This window comes from Choloepus didactylus, chromosome 2, assembly GCF_015220235.1.
Source record: "Choloepus didactylus isolate mChoDid1 chromosome 2, mChoDid1.pri, whole genome shotgun sequence".
Classification (NCBI taxonomy): domain Eukaryota; kingdom Metazoa; phylum Chordata; class Mammalia; order Pilosa; family Megalonychidae; genus Choloepus; species Choloepus didactylus.
In genome coordinates, this window is record NC_051308.1 from 199535957 (window position 1) to 199560148 (window position 24192).

The 24192-nt window shown below is 42.7% G+C and overlaps 1 protein-coding gene across 4 annotated transcripts in view; it reads left to right on the forward strand.

Annotated features, from left to right (window-relative positions):
• AGBL4 (ATP/GTP binding protein like 4) overlaps positions 1-24192 on the forward strand; it is a 1783169-nt gene that overhangs the window by 1705973 nt on the left and 53004 nt on the right. For all 4 annotated transcript variants that reach the window (XM_037827269.1, XM_037827268.1, XM_037827270.1 and 1 more), the window contains 2 exons: positions 8047-8199; positions 10643-10805. In XM_037827269.1, coding sequence (XP_037683197.1) covers positions 8047-8199; positions 10643-10805 — 316 coding nt within the window. The remainder of the gene's footprint in view (positions 1-8046; positions 8200-10642; positions 10806-24192) is intronic.

Below are 24192 nucleotides of genomic sequence, written 5' to 3' on the forward strand. Positions count from 1 at the left end.
GGTAGGAGGGAGATTTTCCATTGTAAATTCTTCCCCACCATTTGTTTTTTTTTTAATTAAAGTCAGGTTTATTGTAGTATAGTTTAAATCCAGTAAAATCCATCCTTTTTAGTTGTTCAGTACTATGAGATTAGATAAACAAATAAAATCATATAATCCTCACCATAATTAAGATACAGAATATTTTCATTGCTCTACAGTCTTGGTACCACATTGTAATCAATACCTTCTGTGCCAGTTTGGATGTGTTATGTCCCCCAGAACACCATTATCTTTGATGCAGTCTTGTGTGGGCAGACATATTAGTGTTGATTAGATTGTGATTCTTCGATTGAGTGTTTCCATGGTGATGCAACTCACCTAACTGTAGGTGATAACTCTAATTGGATAATTTCCATGGAGATGGACCTTGATTAGTTTACTGGAGCACTGTATAGGCTCAAACAGAAGGAGCGAGCTTGCTACAGCCAAGAGGGACCCTTTGAAGAATGCACAGGAGCTGAGAGAGGAGCTACAGATGAGAGACAGTTTGAAGATGGCCATTGAAAGCAGACTTTTGCTCTGGAGAAGCTAAGAGAGAACAAAAACTCCAAGAGCAACTGAGAGTGAGATTTTGGAGGAGCTGCAGCTTACAGAGACATTTTGGAGAACTCAACTCAGGAGCAAGCAGATGCCTAGAGAGGAATGTCCTGGGAGAAAGCCATTTTGAAACCAGAACTCTGGAGCAGATGCCAGCCACATGCCTTCCCAGCTAACAGAGGTTTTCCAGACACCATTGGCCATCCTCCAGTGAAGGTACCCGATTGTTGATGCCTTACCTTGGACACTTTATGGCCATAAGACTGTAACTGTGTAACCAAATAAACCTCGTTTATAAAAGCCAGTCCATCTCTGGTGTTTTGCAAAACAGCAGCATTAGCTAACCAGAACAGCTTCCTTCCACCTCAAGCTCTTGACACCAATGGTCCAATTTCTATTCCTGAAGTTTAACCTTTTCCAGGATGGCATATAAATAACATCATATATCATATGACTTTGTGTCTGTTTCTTTTTACTCAGCATAATGTTTTTGAAAGTAATCCATGTTATTGTATATATCAGTAGTTGTTTCTTTCTATTGCTAAGTAGTATGCCATTGTACATAATGTTTTTTTCCATTTGCTGGTTGACAGTTGAGTTATTTCCAATTATAAATAAAGCTGCTATAAACATTCACGTAGAGGTCTTTTCATGGACATAAGTCGTTATTTCTCTTGGGTAAACACCTATAAGTGGCATTGCAGGGTTGTGTGTAAAGGTATGTTTAACATTATAAGAAACTGCCATTGGTATTCTCCAGCAACAATGTATGAGAATCCTATTTGCTCAGTATCCTGGTCAGCATTTGGTATTGTCAATTTTTTGAAAAAAAAATTTTACTCATTCTAATAGGTGTGTAGTGATATTTCATTGTGGTGTTTTAAATACAATCTTATTGAAATATATTCACATACCATAAAATCATCCAAAGTGTACAATCAGTTGTTCACAGTATCAACATAAAGTTGTGCATTCATCACCACAATCAATTTTTTGAATATTTTCATTACTCCAAGAAATAAAAATAAAAATAAAAGTAAAAAAGAACATCGAAAACATCTCATGCTCCTTCCCCCCTCCCATTTTCATTTACTTTTTGTCCCCCCATTTTCTACTCATCTGTCCATATACCAGGTAAAGGGAATATGGGTCACAAAGTTTTCACAATCACAGTCATCCCATAGAAGCTATATAGTTATACGATTGTCTTCAAGAATCAAGGCTACCGATTGCAGTTCAACAGTTTTGGGTATTTCCTTCTAGCTATTCCAATACACTAAAAATTTAAAAGGGATATCTATATAATACATAAGAATGACCTCCAGAATGACCTCTCAACTCCATTTGAAATATCTCAGCCACTGAAACTTCATTTTATTTCAATTCTCTTCCCCTTTTTGTTCAAGAAGCCTTTCTCAATCCCATGATGCCAGGTCCAGGCTCATCCCAGGAGTCATGTCCCATGTTGCCAGGGAGATTTACACCCATGGGAGTCATGTCCCATGTAGGGGGGAGGGCAGTGAGCTGCTGTGTTGGCTTAGAGAGAGAGGCCACATCTGAGCAACAGAAGAGTTTCTCTGGGGGTGACACTTAGGCACAGTTATAAGTAGGCTTAGCCTCTCCTTCACAGTAACAAGCTTCATAAGGGCAAGCCCCAAGATCAAGCGATTGGCCTATTACAATAGTAGTCCCCAATGCTTGCAAGAATATCAGGAATTCCCCAGGTGGGGAAGTTTAATATTTCCAATTTATCCCCAGTCCCTCAAGGTGGCTTTGCAAATACTTTTTGTTCTCTACCCAAATTACTCTGGGATGTATCAGAATTTCATGCTAACCTGTACAAACCAACCAGATCTCACCCCCTATTAAAGTTTCCATGTAATTATGATGTTTGAGTGAACTGACCATACAAGTTACAGAACATATATATTTTTCACCAAATAAACATCTCTTCCTTTGGTCTCACACAGAAGTCAAAGTTTTAAAACACAGTCAGTATCATCCTTTTCCCTTTAGTCTGGTTTGCCTTAGTCCTAACCAAGTCCATCTTGTTCATATCTCTAACTAAAGTTTGATCTCCTTTTCCACTTCTTTAACATTTGCTCTCTGGGGTAATGCTGGCATGCATAGCTACCAAACTCTGGCTCTGAGTCTCAGGTATCCCACAGATAACTGAAGTTCCAGCAACTGACCAGGTTATACACAAACAGCTCATCATCTCAGAATTTAGAAATAACTGTTAACAACCCATGAATAGATGTGAGTGCTATAAGAGCTTACAATCTAGGAAACTTTACTGTAAGTCTTCCCCTGATAACCTATACTCTCAGATTTGATCATCAGAGTTTGCACATTATAGTTAGTCCACATTAGTGAGGCATTATAATGTTTGTCTTTTTGATTTTGGCTTATTTCACTCAACATACTGTCCTCAAGTTCCATTCACCTAGTTGCATAACTCACAACTTCATTTCTTCTTGCCACTGCTCAATATTCCATTGTATGTATACACCACAGTTCACCATTCCATTTATCAATCTATGTACCTTTAGGTCACCTCCATCCTTTGCAAATCATGAATATTGCCACCACAAACATCAGGGTGCAATGTCCATTCAGTGTGCAATGTCCATTCATGTCCCTGCAATAACAGGGTTGCAGGCCCATATGGCAAACCCATAGTTAGCTTCTTGTGGAACCACCACACTGCCCTCCAGATAGGTTGCCCCATTCTAATTCCCTGCCAACAGTGAATTGGTACATCCTTCTTGCCACATTTTCTCCAGCACTTGTATCCCTCTGTTTATTTTTTAAACAGTTTTATTCACACACCATACAATCCATTCTAAGTAAACAATCAATGAGTCCCAGTATAATCACATAATTATGCATTCACCACAACAATCTATGTAAGGACATTTCCATTTCTTCTGAAAAGAAAGAGGAAAAAGAGAAAAAAATGAAGAATGAAAATATAAAAGATAGAAGAAAAATAAAGTACAATGAAAAGGTCAGACAATAACAACACCACCAAGAATCCCATATCACTCCCTTATATCCCCCTCTTATAGACATTTAGCTTTGGTATATTGCCTTTGTTACAATTAATGGAAGCATCTTACAATGTTACCACTAACTGTAAACTCTAGTTTGCATTGATCATATTTTTTCCCCTATACCATCCAATTTTCAACAGCTTGCAATGTTGACATTCATTTGTTCTCCCTCTTTTAAAAACATTCTTATATTTGTACATTTAACCACCAGCATTGACCACTCTAGGTTTTGCTAAGTTATACAATCCTAGTCCTTATCTTCTATCTTTCCTTCTGGTGTCATGCATGCCCCTAGACTTCCACTTTCAACCATGCTTACACTCATCTTTGTACTTACAATATTGAGTTACCATCACACAGTACTGTGCTATCCATTTCTGTATCTGTGCAATCAGTCCTTTTGAACCTTATGTACTCCTTCAGCATCAAATGCCCATTTTATAACTACTTTCTATCCCCTGACAACCTGTGTTCTCAACTTTAACTCTCAAATTTCACTCATCAATGTTAGTGCATATTAGTGAGTCCATAGAGTATCCATCCTTTTGTTTCTGGCTAATTTCACTCAATATAGTGTCTACTGTCTACCATTTCATCCTTCTCACTTCCATGGTTTCTACTGAGAAACCTGCACATAGTCTTATTGAGCTTCCTTTTAATGTGATGGATCACTTTTTTCTTGCTGCTCTCAGAATTCTCTCTTTATCTTTGACATTTGATAATCTGATTATTATGTCTTGGAGTAGGTCTATTCAGATCTATTCTGTTTGGAGTATACTGTGCTTCTTGGATCTGCTAATTTTATGTCTTTCATAAGAGATGGGAAATTTTCAGTTATTATTTCCTCCATTATTCTTTCTGCCCCTTTTTCCTTCTCTTCTCCTTCTGGGACACCCATGACATGTACATTCATGTGCTTCATGTTGTCATTCAATTCCCTGAGACTCTGCTCATATTTTTCCATTCTTTTCCCTATCTGTTATTTTTTTGTGTAGGATTTCAGATGATCTGCCCTCTAGTTCCTGAATCCTTTCTTCTGCCTCTTCAAATCTGCTGTTGTATGTCTCTGTTGTGTTTTTCATCTCTCTTCTATTGTGTCTTTCATTCCTGTAAGTTCTGCCAATGGTTGTTTCAACTTTCAAGTTCTTCCTTATGTTTGCCCAATCTCTTCTTTATATCCTTCATCTCTTTTCCTATATCTTCCCTCAATTTGTTGGTTTAGTTTTTGAATTGATTTAGTCTGTTGTTTGAAGACCTTCAATTAATTGTTTCAACTCCTGTATCTCATTTGAAGTGTAAGTTTGTTCCTTTGGGTCATATCTTCATTTTTGTCTAGTGTGGTTCATAATTTTTGGTTTTCTAGGCATCTGGTTTCCTTGATTACTCCAATCAGATTTTCCCAGACCAGATGGGCCCAGGCCTCAGGAAGATGGTGTCATCAGTATCAGGTTTCCCTGAGGATGAGACCCAGAAAGTTGCCAGACTTTTCTGTGAGGCCTCTAGATGCTGTGCTTTTCCTATCCTTCCCTTCAGGTGGTGCTTGTCAGCCTGCATCTCCCCAGTGGTGTAAAGAGGTGTTGTGCCTTTAGTCTCAGTAGACCATGTCCCTGCCAGGGGCTGAGAGTGTCAGACAAAGCTTAAACTGTTTCTATTTTTTTTTCTTCCCCAGACCCTAGGGTCTGAGTTCTCTGAGGGAGAGCAGCCACTTGAACTGGGCCCCACTGCCCCCTTTTCTTAGGGAAGATAAGCCCTTTAGGGATTGATTTCATACACTTCATTTCTTCCTTTGACTGTTTATCTTAACTCCACCCTTTACTGGATCAGTACTGACAATTGAAAATGCCTGAGGCTTTCTCTAATGAGCTATTTAGACTGAGGGGGAAAAAAAAAGGAAAAAAGAAAGAAATTCCCTTTTCAGAGCCAGTCCCCAACCCCCCAGTTACCAGTCAAGAGCCGGAGTTGGTGCATGGTTATATGTGCCCCTTTTCTTGGGACACAGCCCTTTTCCAGTATTCTGAGCTCAGCCAATTCCAAAAACCTGTTTTTATTTATTTGTGTATTTTTTTCTGTCAGCGCCACCCCCTCTCTGCCAGAAGGAACCTCCAGGTTCCTTTCCTGTTTGCTCTGGGTTTATCTGTGCTTGTAGCTTATATTCAGTAGTCCATATTCATTAATTAAAACTACAATTGAAGCTTTGTTGAACTACTTTCCCTTCCTCCTAGTAGACTGCTTCTTTTTCCCACAGGGGAGCCTTTCAACTCAGCCTTCCATGCCAGTGAGGGAGGGGTGCCAGCTCCACGGTATGGAGAGCTTTACTTACAGTTCTTATGCTGTGATCTCATTTGTTCCACCCATTCCAGAATGGTGTGCAATATTTGTCCAGTCACAGATATTCCCCAACAGTTGTTCCAGACTATTTACTAGTTGTTCCTGGCTATATGCTAGTTGTTCCAGAGTACTAACTAAATTCCACCCTTTCCTATACTGCCAACTTGCCCTGCCTTGCCATTTGGTTTATGAACCATGTGAATCAACCAATCTAATTCACCCACTGGTTATTAAACATGAAATCACATTAGCTACCAGGTTTCAGGATGGGGCAGTGGAAAGCACACCAGAATGGTTATCAGAAGAGCTAGGTTCTAATTCTGGCTCCTTCACTAATTTGCTGGCCAACCTTAAACAAGCAACTTCCTCCCTCAGAGCTCATCCAAAAAGGTCAGAGAAGCTAGTTTCCAAGGCCCTCTCTAGCTCCAACAACAGAGATATAAATTGCAGTTTCTCCTTACACATTTCTTAAATCATCCCTCTACCTCCTTCTTTCCACTGCAGCTCATCAAAAGCTCAGAGGAAAAGACAGACAATTGGAGAAAATAAAATTGCAAAGATGACTTTTATAGGGCTCCTGTTGAATCATTGTGTATTCCACCTCCAAAGCTGAAAATGATGAGTTTAATATCACACAGAGCAGTGCATCTTGTATCTCTCAAAAGACAGCTTATGCTACCCAGAGAACTGGGATCTCAGCAAGACATAATTTTTCACTCCAACTCTGAGGCAAATGAAATGACAGTCATCAGGCCCACATTCTAGACGCAACATGGTTTTCATTTGGTTTAAACTTTGTTTGAAAGTGTCCCAAGGAGGGAGAATCCTTCTAAGCTTGAGCTTTTCTTCTTTCTCAGGACTGTGCTAGAAAGGGGATGGACACGCAGCCAGGATTTGCCTTGGTTGTTTCTAGTGTTTGACCACTGATGAGGATAAGTTAATTATGCTGGGGGTCAGGAGACTTAGATTCTAATCCCAGGTTAGCCATGAGCTTGGGCAAGTCCCTTCCCTATTTGAGTCTTCTTTCACCCTCAGAAAGGATTCATAGATATAAATTAGGCTGATATATAGGAAAAACAGGATTTGAGGGACATAGGAGATCTAATGGCCTAAAAATCTCCCCAATTCCATTACAGTGTCTGGAGTAATTTCTCTGGGATGATATGTGTCATCAGTCTGCATATAGTCACTGAGCATCTTTCACATGCAGTCACTGGGCTCTTTATAACAATCCTATCTTCAGGAGTTCGTAGATGGGAAGGTTAACAAATAATTCCATATCAAGCTAGGAAATATCTTAAAGTTGTAAAAGTAGAGAGCATAGAAGGACTAGTCAATGTTATCTTTACAGATTACAAAGTTATTTTATTCCATGTACTATTTTATATTAAGGGGGAGTAGGTGGGAACATTATGGAATGAGGCTAAATAAAAGAGTTTATGAAGATGTCATATGTAAAACTCAAAACTGTTGCCTGGCATGCATTAAATATGCAGTATATGATAGTAACTATTATTGCTGTATTTGGTCCCCATTATAATCTCTGAGGTTGGTATTATACCCATTTTCAGGTAAGGAAGCTAAGGCTTAAATGGAGACATGATTTGCCCCAGGCTCCCCAGCAAAAAATGGCAGATTGGGGCAAAACCACAGGCAGCTCTAATGTAAATATAATTGTTACCTGGAAGGGATTTGTCATTAATCATAGAAACAAGTTCTGCTATTGTCTTTAGTCATGGATGTGTTAACTGTTCTAGCTACATCATCACTTAACCCAATAAAAGCCTCATCTCTTCAGAGGACCTGTAAAGGGAGATGCTAATGGTAGTGCTTTTAGACACTGAGGGAAGGTAGTATTAAAGTGAAGATAAATTGATACTCGCCAGTCTCAATCCCTTCAATCACATTGCAAATGACCACTAAATCTGCTGACTGACAGGACCAGCTTGAAAGGACACAATTCTGGAAAGGTGTGTGTGTGTGTGTGTGTGTGTGTGTGTGTGTGTGTGTGTAGTATCTGATCCCTTTAAGGCAAGCTCTGCAGCCCTGGACTTCTCATTTTTGCTGTCCTTTTTCTCAACAGAAAACAAGCCTGGAGTTTTATATTGACATCCACGCCCACTCCACCATGATGAATGGCTTCATGTATGGCAACATCTTTGAGGATGAGGAACGGTTCCAGAGGCAGGCCATTTTCCCCAAGCTCCTCTGCCAGAATGCTGAGGACTTCTCTTATGTAAGTCAGGAGTCCTTGGCCAGCCCCAGCACCCCAACCACATCACATCACCCTCTCCCTCTCCCTCTCTTTCTCCTCACTCAGTTCAGTTTCCTTTAACATTTACAGAATGTGTACTCTGTATCAGGTCTTGCATGGGTGATAAAGATTGAGGTAAAAAGCTATGGCCATGCCCCCGGGCAGCTGATAACCAGTCAGGGAGAGATACTGTTTGAAAAGGTAGCATTTGATCTGTGTGAGGAACTGGTATTTGTTTAGTTGATCTAACTCCAGCATTAACAAGGGGAAAGAAACTCACGAAGCACCTACCACATGCCAGATGTGTCCGCTGTCAGTTCTTTAAGAATGTGCTTAGCATGTCTGCTGAAGGGGATCATACACCCACCATTATTTTCCTCCATGACCCTTCCTCGGCCTCAATTTCTTTGTCAGTGGTTTGTGGGTGATCGTTTTTTGCCCTGTCACATCATAGCTTCCTGGGAGGACAAATGCAATAACAGATAAGAAAGCACTTTGCAAGCAGTAAAGCACCCAACAAACTCCATGGACTGTTGCTGTTACTACCCACCCCACATGCTGAGGAGGACTGGAGAGACTATGGGATGAGAGTTAGAATAATGTGTAGCAAAAACAATATTGCAAATGGGCAGGGAGAGAAGACAAGGAAGGGAATCAGCACATGGCATGGGGACATGGGAGAGAGTTTTTGCACATTTTCCTTTGCTTTGATACTAAATCTCTGGGGCCTGTTATTTCCACGTGGCCAGAGAGAGAGACCCACAAAGGTCATGGCAACTTTGGAAATCAATGAGCTGAAAACTCTCCTGCCCATCGTCTCAGGCCTGTGCATTAACAGAAATGATGAATTTCTCTGCGTGGTAAGATGCACTTCAAATCCCAGAATCTTTGAATGCCAGATCAGAAAAGGAACTGGGAGATCATTTAACCCAATACTCTCTTTATATCCAAGAGGCACTTATAGCCCAGAGAAGTTGAGTGTCTTGTGCAAGGTCACCCAAAATTTCGTGCTAGAATTGAAGCAGGTGGCATCCCCATTTGTAGCTCCGTTGGGACAAAAACAGTGTGCTTTTTTCTTTAGGAATCTCTGTGGGATGGCCAACCCTGTCTTTTTGAAACTCTCCAATTTCAGAGCAGACTGTGGTTCCTGGGTCCAGTTTCCAGGAGGCTGGGTCATAGGCCCCAGAGATTCTCACAAGGGTGAGGAGCTTCCCAGGCCCTACAGGAGGGGCACAGTCAGGGGACCTATTTGGGGGCTTGTCTGATGACGTTCTTGCATTGCAGCCTCCTTAAGAGCTCAGGCCTGGAGTGAAGGTCATCCATCCTTGTCCAGTCTCTGTCTCTCCTCTTCCCTAATCCTCAGTGCCCATCTGTAAAATAAGAGAGTTGGATTTCACTACATGGAATTAAAGGTCCTTTTAGATGTGACATTCTATGATTTCCTGATCCTTTCCTTTACAATATATATGTTTCTTTCCATTTCTCTATATATCTGTCCTGTTTTGCTATTTTCATTCTCCCTCTTTTTCTTCTTCTTTTATCTCCTGCTGAATAAGACACATTCTTTGATTAAAACCACAGTCTGTTCATTTGCTCAGATTTCCATGGGTTTTCACAGAATGCCTCTTTAACCTCAAGTGACCCTCACAACCTTGTAAAAGAGATGTTATTATCATCTCTGCTTAAAGATGAAGAAACCAAGGCTAAGACAAATAAGGCAATTTGCCTAACATCACACAATTAGTAGATGATATAACATGTTTTTGAACAGAAGACTTGACACTCTGATCTGCTTGCTTTTTCTTCTCTTTATCTACTGCAAATGGTGTTGTCAGCACCCAGTGAAAAAGCAGCCATGGTTCCTGCTCTGCGGTGATGTCGGACTTAGGTTCAGCTGTCCCCAAAGGAAGGGAAGCATAATGACGGAGAGTTGGGGTACTTAGGGTCAGGTAGTCCTGGGTTTGAATCTGTGCTGTTTTATTTACTAGCTGAAAGATATTCCATCTCTGAGAGCCTCAATTTCTTCATTTATGGAGGGACCAATTATAACACCCCTTAAGAGATTATTTTGAAGTCTAAATGAGTTACTACATGGGAAACAGTCTCATAAAGTTGAAAGCACTGCACAAATTTTAGTCCTGCTTATCATCATAAAACAGTTGCTTCTTTTTCCCCATCTCCTTTTCCCTGCTCCATCTGTCCCCATTTAAAATCAAGTCTCCCCAGACATTGGTTGAATGCGGCTACTGTGCAGCTAATGCTTTTATTGAATTATGTTTTCTTGTTTAATCAATTCTTATGATAATTCTGTAATATGGAGTTAATATCCCACTTTTAAGATGAGGAACCTGAGACCTAGAGACTGGATCCAATGGCCAACAGTTGCCCTACACTGATTGTCTCCTCCCAACTCTGTCTTTTACAGTCCAGCACATCCTTTAACCGGGATGCTGTGAAGGCAGGAACTGGCCGTCGCTTCCTTGGAGGACTCCTGGACCACACTTCCTATTGCTATACCCTGGAGGTCTCTTTCTACAGCTACATCATCGGCGGCACCACGGCTGCAGTGCCCTACACTGAAGAAGCCTGTATCCTTGGCAGGTCCCCACCCAGCCCTGGGCCAGCCCTCATCCAGCTAAGGGTATCTAAGTCTGGTGAGGTTTACTAGGCAGGTCAGGAATTAAGTCCCCAGCTCAGACAGAGCTGAGACTCTGGGTTAGAAATGGAGGTGACTGGTTCTGCTGGTGCCATCTTTGGATTGTTCTAGTTCTCCTTGTCCTTCATATAGATATCTTCCACTACTGCCTCTGCTAAGCACCCAGTCTTGCTCATGGATCCATGGCCTATCCAAACCTTATGCTGCTCTTGTCTCTTTCTCCTTTCCTTTCTCCAGTGAGGAAATGAGTATTCTGAGATCTAAGTGCACAGGCTGGATGACCATCCACAGGGATACTGAGGAAGAGCTTGATGATCTGGACTTGGCCTTTTAGCCCTGGCCATATAAAACCGTATATTCTCTTTTCCTCTTCCATCTTCTTGTGCACTCACTCTCACTTCCTTATTTGTACTATTTTTCCTTTTACTTGTTTCTTCTGCCCCCTTTCTCTCTCCCCTACTATCTCTCCCTCCTTACCTGTCCTGTCCCTTTCTATACCTACTTCTTAATTCCCCTTCCTGCCTTCCTCTCCTTCTCTCTTCTTTGCCTCCTTTCCTTCTCTCCTGTCTTTCCTTCCTTATCCTCTACACATCTTTCTCTCTGCCTTTGTATTTTCTTTGCCAAATTGCTTTTCCTCTTAGTTTATTCATCAAATTTCTCTGAAAACTTCCAAGCTTGTCGTGATGAAGTTGGAGGGTACTTTCTAGCTTGCTTGAAATCTAAGGATTATTTAGAAATTCTAGCTTAAGCTTACTGAGTGTTGCTTTACTTTCAATGTCACAGAATCAGGGTTCTCAGTCCCATTTGCTTTTTATAATTTGTTCTTGATTGTAACTGATTTTGCCTTCCTTCATCCTTTTGTTGCTGGATTAACCCATTTATCCTTTCCTAATACTTAGTTTTCTTAGAGAAAGAATTCTAGTTGAGAGAGGAGAAAGGAGAATGATTAAATTAACTCTGTATATATGCAAATCATCATTCCCCAGAAATCGAAGTACTCTGTTCAGCCTTTCTTCAAACCGTGGTGTGCATTGATGGAGTGCCTACCAGATTCTGTGCAGGTAAACATTCTTTCTGGCCAAAGTATGACTTATGTTTAGTCCACCAATGAATTGCAGCCTGGTGGCTCTGGGTGGTCCAATTACTTTTCTGGGAATATGGAAACAGGGTGAAGGCTCCAGAGGAGGGGCTAGCAGGAGGTAAGCCAAATGTTAGAGCAGTATTCCAGGCCCTGTAGAGCACTGGAGAGATTATGATAAAAACTGAGAATCCCTTCCTTGCAGTCACCAAAGGCTGAGACAGTAAGTCTTGAAATCTGCTTAAATAGCCAACCACTAGGCTCAGCAAGGTGAAGGGAGCAGATTCTGCTTCGAGGCAGAGGAACCCTGGTTTCCAAAGTCCTGGCAACCTCTGACGTTCTACAGTGTCCCCTATCCATTTGATGATGTGTAGCCCATGACTTCTCCAGAAATCCCTAACTTCTATGATACATGCGTAGATCTTTTCCCACACTGTACTGGCTTTACCCTCCCATAATATTGTGGCAAAGGAAGTAATGGGAGCTACCTGGAAGAAAAGGAGTTTGGGCTTGTGTACCAAAGGGAATTCTGCAACCCTTATTCATGATGAGATGCTGAGTCCCTCCAGAGGAGGCCTGCACTAGTTTGTGGTTGTTTTCCTTTGCCAAATTTGGTGCGTTCTCCTACCCTTTCTCGGCAGCTCTGACATGCTTTTGTATTGGAAATAAATGAGTAAATGTGTTCCTTAGTAGAATGCCCCTCTGTCAGCCCACATCTGGGGTTTCCTCCCCTCAGCACCCAATCTTCATTCAACAAAAGTAAACTAACCACTTAGTATATATGGGTATCATACAAGGCGCTGGAGATACAATACTGAACAAGAAGGCATGGTTCCTGACTCAGAACTTTTGGTCTACTTGGGAGACAGAAAAGAAAAGAGGCAATTATAATATGTATAATAAATTGTGGTAGAGTAATTCCAGAGCTCTATGGAGAAAAAAGTAATTTAAAAATATATATTTGGTGCCTGCCAAGCCAGGTAAAATTCTGGGCCCTGGAGATGTAATAGTGAACATACCAAAGACGAAAATATCCTTATATTAGGGATGGAGGGGACAGGGGAAGGTTAAGGAAGCCTTCCCAGCAGAAGTACAACTAAGCTGAGTTTTCAAGATTGAGTAGAAATTAACCATATTGGGTTGTGTTGAGTTGTTGGTGGGAGGACATTGCCGACAGAGATGGGAAGAAATGAAGATGTGCTGCAAGAGCTGTAAGTGGTCTAGTAAGGCTCAAGGATTTTGAATTCAAGAGAGAGACTAAAATGGTAGGCTGCAAGGAATTTGAACTTGAATGTGAAGGGGATGGAGAGCCAAGGAATGGTTTTAAATAGGGATGGAAAGCTGCTCTGGCCGCAGTGGGAAAGATAGATTGGAGGGGGGTCACAACTGTAGGTAGTGGGAGATGATTCAGGCTTAGGCTAGGGTGGTGGTGGAGAAATACTTAGAATGTGAAACTGAAAAGACTTGGTAATTGGATGAGGAAGAGAAGGTGGTCACTGGAAGGAGTTAGGGGTGACAGACTACTCATGAGGTGGTACATGAGCTAAACAGGCCATGATGCTGTTTGAGCCACTCTGCTTTGTTCTGTAGTCCAGAGGAAAAGAGGGAACTTGCACCAGGGAAGCTTAGGCCAATTCAACACATGCAAGGGTGATTTAACCTGGTTCCTATTTAAAATACATTTTTTTTAAAAACTCTCATTTCATAACAGAGGGAGACTTCAGGCAGACAGATTGTGATCTTTGTTGGCGGCTGGCTCTGTGTCCCAATCAGAAAAAGGAAATTACATGGTCTGATGGGAATGGCAATATGGTCTGGGAGAAAGTGTCCTCTAGACTGGGAGTCAGGAGACCTGGATTCTGATGACAGCTCCGACATCATTCCAGAGAGTGTCCTTCAGCAAGTCCTCTAACCTGTCTGTTATAACCTACCTCACCTTTACAAAGGGGCCAAGGACCTTCATACTTTTCTAACCCCTACTATGAAAATAAGGCAGAGAGACTCATGAAAAAGCATGGTGTTAAGTAAAGAGAGCACACTTTGGATTTACTTTGGATTTAGATGTACCTGGGTTTGAACCCTGGCTCAGCCTCTTAGACCTGCAACCTTGGGCAAGTTGCCTGACCCCCCTGAGCCTCAGTCTCCGAATCTGTGGCAGGAAGACATAATGCTTAACCTCACTGAGTTGCAGTAAGGTTAAATGAAATAACGTATGTAAGTGTGCACTATGAACTTTAAATTTTAAGTGAATGTTGGTTAAAAGAGTGAAAAGGTTTCTGTGACTGTGAATGAGGTCCTGCATTCATGTTAGAGAGGGCTGTTGGAGCACGTGGCCAATGGCTATCTAGGTAGGGCTTGTGGGGCAAAGGGCCTTGACCTCAGAACACCAATTGTTAACGCAACAGTGGAGGGTGTGCAGTTCCCATGACGGAGTAATTTAGGTCTGTTATCCAGGGTACTCCATTCCCAGTATCAGGGTGTGTAGAGACCAGATGATTCCACTAAAGGATGATGAGTGAGTGTGAGAGGAGAGAATAGCTAGGGGAAATGGGTGATCCTGAAGGATATTTCACCCAGGCCCACAAGAGGGTTTGCTTCTCCGCTGACAAAAGCACGTGTGTCTTGACAGTTCCACTTTTCTTCTTGGCAAAGCACCAGCTAAGCTCTCGACTTCCTTTCTCTGCTACTTCAAGGGAACATGGCAGTGGACACAGTCCCTGATCCTTATCTAGCTGTGTGTCTTGGGACTGGGCACCCCACTACTCTGAGCCTATTTCCTCATTTGTAAAAAAATAATAATACCCACTTTGTGGAGTTATTGGGAGAATTAAATGATACAATATATGCAGTCCCCTGGCACTGCCTGGCATCTAATAGAAATTGATTTTAGATCAGTCTCCACTTTTCTCAGCCCCATGCAGACTGCATGTCTTTCATTCTGTCAGTAAAGGCTTTAACCCAATGATAAGTCTTTGAAATCTGTCATTGGCATTTGAATCCTGACTCCAATACTACTATTGGATGGCCTCAAGTAGAAATGGTATACCCTCCCTGTCTTAGCCTCAGTGTCTTAGTTTCTCAGAGTTGTGGAATTAAATTACATATGGACTCAGTCACTACTCTGGTCTCTATCAGCTCTGACAGTCTTAATATTTTTATGATTCTAAAATCTAAAATTATACAATTCCATGCTTAGATGAACTTATGATATAAAGTATCCATGATTCTATTTTTTGGTGAATCTTAAGATTTAGTGATCCCATGGACATATAAGTTTCTAGTCTGATAGAGAAAATGAGTACAAAATTGTCCTGGACAGCTGATTAGCACAAGCCAACAATTCCATTCTTTAAGTTTGGGGGTTCTTAATTGAGGGGTCTGTGGATGAACTTTCAAGAGAGCCCATTAACTGTCAAAAGTTTATGCAAAGCTGTGAGCAAAGATGCAGTGATTCATTTTCTGAGAGAAAGGCCAATAGCTCTCATCAGATTCTAAAAGGGGAACATTCTCAGAGGCTTCTGCCCTGGCCAGTGGCATCCGGGACTATCGCTGCACCATGTCGTGACAAAAATACAGCTCTGGTGTCACAGTCCTCTGTGTGGGTTCTACTTTGCATTGTTCTAGCTGAGGGGTCTGAGCAAATTAATTAACTACTCAAAACCTCAGTTTCTTCCTCTGTAAAGTGAGGATAAGCATTATTTATACAGGATTGCTGAGGGTCACACTGGAGAATGCAGATGAATCACCAGGCACATACTCCGTGCTATTAAATATTAGTTCCCTTGACTTTCCTTCCTGTGGCTTGTTGTTTTGTTGTTGTTGTGAAATGATAAATTCCTGAGAATTGGGAGCCATTCTTCAGAAGACTTTGTCCTGCTAAGGAATAAATATGCTCTGTTAAAACAATTTGAGAGAGAGAGAAAAAGAGAGAGAGAGAGAGAAGCTAAATTGGAATCATAAAGTAACTCAGAGCTTCTCTAGACGTTGTTTATGCTTTGGTTACATGCCAAGGGGAAATAGCTCTTTCACATAATGGATGAGAAAAACACTGGGAACAAAGACCTTGGGTCTTGAGTGCACTGGTTTCCACCCAGGCTCATATCTGTGAACACCTTGAAGTATGGAAATACTGGCTCCAGGAGAGGGGAATGACTGGTGTGGCCAGGAGAAGGCAGAGGGTGTTAGAATTCAGTTAATTCAGTTAATTCAGCCATAATCCTGAAACAATATCAACTCTTTATCATCAACTTGGTCTCAGTTCAAAGCCTACTATATGTCTTGCTGCATATCCTCCGTAGCATACATCAGACATTGAAGATATCATTTATTTACTCATCCATCCAACAAATACTCATTGGACACTAGAAATAGACATATGACTATGGCATGGGCCCTGCCTTCAAGAAGAAAACAGTTTCAAGGGGGAAGATAAATGTAAAAGACAACAACATCACAGAGGGATAAATGCTGTGACAGACAGAAGCTCTGTTGGCTGCAGAAGCACACCAGAAGTGGCAAAGGAAGAGGCAAGAAGAAAGACTTCTGAAGGAAGAGAAACCAGAGCTCAGACCCCAAGGAAGAGTAAGATACAGGCAGGAGAAGCGGAGATGGGAGGCAGCCCTCCTGGAAGAGGAAGGAATAGAGAAGAAAGCCCAGATGCCAGAGAGAGGATACTGTGTCCCAAGTGTTAGAAAGTGGTTGGGGCTGGGCAGCTGATAAATAAATATAGACAGAGCCAGATCATGAAGAGAAAGAGAAAGATTTGTGAAATATGTAGCAGGTACATTGAACAAGCAGTATTCACAGGGAACAATTATAAAACAATTTTATTTTTTGTTTTCCATTGACCCTATTGATAGATGGATATAGATTATAGATCTAGATCTAGAGATATAAAGGCTCTGGAAGGCCCATGACTTTCCAATCACTCTCAGGAAATGAAAAATTCTCTAATTAATTCTAGTCACAAAACTGTCTCAGCTCAGAAATGACTATGTCTGGTCCAATCAAAATCATCAAACCTCTTCCAAATAAAAATCCTCACCATCCTCCAGCTCAGGCCTACTTCAGATAGACTGCTTGTGGTGACTGGGGCGGGGGGGGGTGGGGGGGGGGTAGGGCATGGTTGACTTCTGTTCCCTGACTTGGCTCACTTTTTAGGAGGTAGAGCCAGAGGAGTAGGAAGCAATTGAGGAGGAAGCATTTGGGTTGTCCTGTCGATTGGCATCTAAAGATGCCTTGGTACTTCCAAGTGCTCGCTTCTCACACCCAGGGTCAAGCCTTTGTTAAGATTTGGAAGCAAAAATAGCTTCAGTCAGAGGGCTTTGGGAACAGAAGGCTAAGCTGTACTGAAGCCTTTTTATTTTTGTTCTTCTCCCTGCAGACATAGACTAGAGTTTGATCTTTAAATGTGAATACTTCCTGAATAAAAATGAATGAAAAAATGAATGACTGACTGAATGAAGAATAATAATAGTAGTGGTGGTGGTAAAAACAATAACATTGAGAATATGCTGCAGTGCCATGAAAAGGGCCAAGATCCTTGCATTCAAGCCTCAGCTTTGACTCTACCTTACTGTACAAGTTTTGAGAGGTACATCCTCTGCTCTGAGTCTTAATTTTCCCTTGTTAAATTAAATATGAGATTAGATGATCTTCAGCTTATTTCAAATCAATAGATAGATGACAAATAGATAAATGTAGTTATAGATATAAAATAATTTGATTTTGGCCTTTGAGATAGCATTTCCATTTTTTACAAAGCCCAGAAAAGTCAATTAACATGCCTAGGGCTGTTCTGCTATTAAGTGATAAACTGGAAATTTAAACCCAGATCTGTCTAGTACCAAAGTGTGTGTTCCCTCCAGTCTGTCTCACCTTCCTCCCCACTCGGCAGACAGCCAGTTTCCCTCCTTTTCTTAAGCCTTTCTCTGAACCCCACAGAGGTTGGGACACACTAGCCTGTTCTTACTAGTCCTCTAGCCCTGCTCTCTGTAACCTCTGCCCCTGGCTTTGTACCTGTTTAATTCTCTGATCGCCCAGATGCAGCTCTGATGCATGCCTCCTGGACCTTTCTTCTGTGGTGCTCTCACTGAGCAGCCTTGCCCTTTGTGAGCCCTGACTTGGACCTCCTGCATCCCTACCTCCAGATCAAAGTGTGCCCCCAATTTCTGAATGCCTCCTGCCTCCCCACATCCACATCAAAGTGTGCCCCCAATTTCTGAATGCCTCCTGCCTAAGCCTAGAAAACCAAAATGTCATTTTCTTCCCTCCAGCCTCCTTCATCTCCCAAAATGAGGTTTCTAAGGATTTTATCTGCTGTTGTCAAGTTTATAGCCATAATTCGAAATGCTGTTAATATTACTGACAGCAGAGAGCTACAAATTACAAAGTTGTAAAGTTACTTTATAGTGATAACTGTCAGCCTTCAGTAGCAGCACTGCAAGGCTCCATGGAAACCAAGTTGATGATGAAGAGAATTGATATTGTTTCAGGATTATGGCTGTTAGCTGATGGTCAGAAGAAATCCTAGCCTGTTCCTAAGTAGCTTGAACCTGTTTGTGCATATACATGTTCACTTGCACACATGCACACACTTACTTGTGTTCTCACCTTCTTGTTGAACAAATGCAGATAGGGTGGGGGAGAGTGCCCAAAGTGGAAGGAGTTTATCCAAGATCATTTCCAAGCAGTTGCTGATTTAGGCCTAACTTTTACCTGCCCAAAGACAGTGAGGGGGGCTGTCTGCCATGTAGTCAGTGTTTAATGAATGCTCGTTGAGTGAGTGAGTGCCTGGGACACTTGGGGGTTTAGGCAATATTAAGAACAAAGTTCTTAAATAGTTTCTGCCTTTAGAGTAAAACAAATAAAACAAAAGCAGCTTCAGACGTACTGATTTGAGGAAATGAGGCTCCTGTGCAGTAAAATGGTTTAGGTGTCTTAATTGACATTATTAAGCTCAATATTGGTCAACAGGACAATGTATCAACTTCCACATCCACCATACACTATCTTCCTACCAAAATCGATGCTGACTCTAGCTGCATTCACAGAAACAGATGTTGGAGGCGAGGAGGTGCTGGCCTTTCATTGCCTGGCTGCATCTTTGACCCCTGGAACTCTGCATTCACTTCTGTCCCCCACTCTGTGCAGAACATTGACAAAATGGTGCATGGGCCCTGAAGGACCAGGGTGGGAAGGGAATGCAAAGCCAGGGTGGCCAACTGTCATTGTTTGCTCAGGCTGCGGGAGTTCTGGGACAGTGGATTTTAAGTGCTGAAACCAGGACAGTCCTGGGAAAACCAGGGTGACTGGTCACCCTACCCAAAGCCATGACCTATAAGGGATTAGCAAAGGAATTGGGGTGTTTTGCCCGGAACGAAGAGACGTGGGAACCAGGTATTTGCTTTTGTCACATCTCTAAAGAGCCATCATAGAACAGAAGGAGTAGATATGTTATCTGTGCCCCCAGAGGTCAGAACAAAGGCCAATGGGATGCAGTTTCAGTCTGAACCTCTATGTGGAAGATGGTGACAGGGAGGATCTCGAACCCAGGACTGTACTCTCTGAGCACCTACTATGTTCCAGGCCTCATACTGGTTTTGGTAAGGGCGGGACAGCACTAAGGACTTTGGTAAGGACTTGGGGGCACGAAGTCTACAAGAATGAGAAGGCACTAAATCTACAAGTCCTTGCAGGCAGAGAGAGCAGTATGTGCAAAATCCAGAGTATTAAGAGAGCTGCTTCCCTCCTTTGGACATGTTTGGGGCTCGGGGTGCAAGCTGGGGTTATGAGGTGTTGAAGCTGGAGAGGACTGAGGGAAACAGCTGATGAAAATCTGGTGATCCATAGGTACAGCAGTGTTTTAGGGAGAGTGCTTTGGCAGCAGTGGAGTGATGGTTTGAACACAGGTAGATAGTGATAGGTGAGTGCACCCACTACATGCAAATGCCATAGTGCCTCACCAGGTAATACTCCCTGGAGACTGGCTCTGAAATGAAGTCAAAGGATCCCCTTCCCCGTGATTTCCCTAGGAAACCAAGAGTTCCTATTTCTCCAGTTATCCTGTCTGACCCGATGTTTGGGTATATCTCCTAGTGGCGTTCTTGTGTAATGGACCATGTTCTGTTGTGAGTTTCATGAGCCATGTGCTTTATTAATCTGGTCTCTGCACAGACTAGCTGTGCTACCTAGAAAATTACACCCCTTCCCTCGATCCCACTTTCCCATCTATCAGATGAAAGGATTGAACAAATGGCTTCCATCCTCTAGACCCTGGCATTCACGAGTGTCTAATTCAAATCAAACTCACATTTATTGAAATCTACTATGTGCTGGACACAGTCATACCTAGGATTTTGTCAGACCCCTGGGGGCACAAGCCATTCCCCATGAGACCACCAGTCCTTTCTTCTCTCCAGAAAGACCTGGATAATTCAATCTCACTTCCCCACTGGCAGATTGCATGCCCTGCAGAGTTGCACTGCCTGTCAGGGGTTTCTTTTCCATCAATATTTTCCTCAAGATGATAAATGTCCCACCAATAAAGGGAGACAGCTGCCAACTCTGTCTGAGACAAGGGCCTTTAGCTGGGGTTGTGGCCATGCTTGGCTTGTTGATGTGTCCCAAGAGACAGGAGGTGGAAGCCATGGCTGGGAGGATGGATGATGGAACTTAGAGGGAGGAGAGGGACAGGACTACTGTTCTCTTCTCTATGCAGATTTTGCCAGAATCAGTGGAGAGGGGAGAAGAGGGAGGAGGCAGAGGATGCTTGGATTCTGATCAAGGTAAAATTTGTTTATGGGGCTCCTACAGAATGCCAAGCCCTGGTGGGCCATTAGGAAGTGAACAGCACTTATCAGTATTTAAAGTGCATTCAGAGCCATCATCTCATCTGATCCTCACAACAATCTAGAGAGATGAGTATTATTATCTCTATTTTATAAACAAAGAATCAGGGGGTAGAGGAGGGAGGTGCATTTTCCCCCTGAGTGCTTATCCTAAGCCGGGATAAGTCCCAGGCTCAACAAGTACAGAAACTTAGAATTGGAACCCTGTTCAGGTGACACTGTTTATGATGGTGGAGCAATATTCTCCTACAAGCTGAAACTTGTTTCTTCTGATATCAAACCCTTGTTTGCTCCACCAGAAGACACTTTCTTTAATGAAACCAGCCATGTGGTCAAGGAGCTAATACCTGAGATATATTTAACAGTTGCCATTGCTAAATAATCTGATGAAAAAAAAGCCTGGCCTGTGGAGCCAGGCAGACCTGGGTAAAGATTGTGGCTCCACTGTTTACCAGCTGTGTGACCTTGGACAAGTGACCTAACTTCTCTGAGCCTCAGTTTGCCCATCTGTAACAACCTCATAGGGTTGTTTCAAGTAGATGGAAACATAAAAAAATATACCCAAGCATCTAATAGATTACCTGGAATATACTAGGTATATATATTATACTCAATAAAGGATAGCTGTTATTATTACTCTCTCTAGGAAAGTACTGAATTGGGTAAAATCTCAGTAATAAATCTCTGGGCCATCAGGAACAGAGAAAATCGATATGAGCTGGAGATTTCACAGACCCTTCCATGAAGGGTTCTTAAGATTCTTAAACAGCAACCTTCTTAAAAAGGTGTTTGCAGTTCCTATATATCCCAATAAAGTCAGGCTCCATTGTCTGTGTTAATGAGCATAATTCCAAACATTTTTTACCAGGCATTGCCATCAGTGATCAGGCTCAGGGCTCAGTTCTCAATCAAGATCTGTGACTGCGGCCAGGGCTCAGTGTATGTCCAGGGGTGGGTATTTGGTGCTCAGCTGGAGACATTTGTAAGCTTTCCTTAATTTTGAAATTGAGTAAAGATGTCAGGATAAAGAGTTAAGATATTTGGGTTCTCAACATGAAATTTAAGAACTAGAAGATACGGTATTTTTTTTTAATGTGATCATAGACAACCCACATCACATTGCCATGCCTCAGTTTCCCATTCTCCCTGTTGTGCCTACCTTGTATATGGTTGTGCAGATCAGCTGGCATAATAGGTAAGAAATCATTTTGAAACTATTCTGCCGTGAATTCGAGGAAGGGATGATTATTTGAGGAAGGGGGAGGGGAGGAGGGGGCATGGGAAGAAGTTGGAGGCATGTCCTTTGGGATAGAAAGCAGCAATGGAGGACCTCCTGGAGTAGGCTTGAGTTAGGGGCAGAGCCCAAAGGAGGTGCTGAGCTAGTGTACAGTCAGCCAAGGAGGATCCAAACCAGCCCATTGTGCATCCATTGTCCACAGGGATATGCACAGAAGAGTGGGTGGGCAGGGGTGTGTGTGGTTCTAAAGGAGGGGTGCTGGCCGCAGGGCTGATAACCCACTGGAACTGAGCAAGAGGCTAGCGGCTCCCTCCTGGCTCTTTCCCTGGGCTGATTGCCTCGCGGGGACTACCAGCTGCAGCTTCATGGCTGTTGCCTGAGGTTGAAGTGCCCTCTCCTGGCCCCCAGGGTGCATGGCTGTCTTTAAGAGTCAAGCTTCCTTCCTGCAGAGGATCGGGAGGCAGCCTAGTCCTTTGTAGGGGCTGAGACCAGAAATCTGGGGGTCTGAGCCACCTTTGGGGTCTGGAAGACGGTGGGGCACAGCCCCCTTCACTTCTCCCAGGCTTCTCCCCTGCAGGAGCATCTCTCCTCTCTGCCTATTTTTCCCTTCCTCATTCTCCTTTTTTCCATTTATCATTTTTTCTGCCTTTTGTCTCTATTTGACTCACTCTCTCTTACACATACATGGTACACATTCACCCCTCTCTTACATTCTCTACCTACTCTCTTGTCTTCTTTTCCCCCCTAATTTCCCTTTTCTCCTTCCATCTCTTTCACTATTTCATTCTCTCCCTTTCTTCCTCCTTAGCGCCCTTTCTTAGGGGAAACAGTGGAAATGTTTTGCACCCAAATCTGTATTTGTTGTCTTCAGTATTCTCCACTTACTATCATATGACCTTGAGCAAGCTGCTCAGTGCTTTTAACACCACTGATTGTGTGGATTAAACAAGGCAGTGTGTGTGTGTGCCTAGCCTGGTGTCTGACCCAGGCAGGGCTCTGCATCCGTTCCCTCCCTTCTCTCTCTCGGCCCCTACTTTGCTGGCCTGTGGTGTTTTGTTTTGTTTTGTTTACTTTTTTCTCTTCTTTTCCAATCCTTCCTCTCCTCTTGCCTTCCTTTTCTTCCCTCCTTCCTCATGCCACAAATCAGATTCAGAATCAAATGCCATTCATTGAGCCTTCAGGGAAAGGAGGACTTGACCTTCACCTTGAAGGAACTGTCTTTCAGGGCTCACCGTCTCTCTGTCCTCCCTCTGCTCCCTGGGGGAGTGGGCACAGAGTGGCCTCTTGACTGCGTGTCTGGGCAGCACCGTGAATGGAACTAAGGGACCGCCAGAGGATGTCAGAACGTCAAGGGAGTCTGTTTCCAGTGTGTCCTTCAGGGGAGGTTTCTGGCAAGACAGGAATCATCTCCTGAGGCCCAACATGACGTTCTGGTATATATGTCTGTGAGCCAGTTATTTTAGTTTGCTTGCTCATTAATTTATTATTTATTGTAAGTTACAACAAAAGCACACACCACACAAAAGCACCACAAAGCATTTCCCAGCACTGAGCCCTAAAGGGAACATCTCACCCAGGGATCTGTGTTGGGGGCCCAGAAAGAGGCCGTACCCACTGACCTCTTGAGCATCCCTTCAGCAGATGCCAGCATGAGTGTCATGAGGTTGCATCATAATGTACCCTGATAAAAGCCAAGGGCAGATTCCCAAAACACAGTCCAAGCATGCAGCTGTCTGAGGTCTAACTAGATGCTTGGTGCACTAACAGACACCTGGGTAGGCTGCATCCCCACACCACCCTCCAGGACCACTGGGAACCTCAACCAGCAACAGGGAAAGCCAGGAAAGCCAAGGCTATAGGTATTTGATCCAGTGTGACTCAGTGGTTAGGAGCCCAGTTTCTGGAATCACACAGATCTGATTTCCATTCCCAGCTCTGCCACTTCCAAGTCCTAAATAACTTTGGGCAAATTACTTCACCTCTGTGGACCTCCATCTCCTTATCTGCTGAACAGAGAAAATGATACTCACTTCACAGGTTTGTTGTGTGGATTAAATGAGCTAATGTATGTAAAGTACTTAACACCCTTACTGGCTGGTAAGGACTGGATGATAGCTATTTATAACACATTACAATCCTATATGATCACTTGATG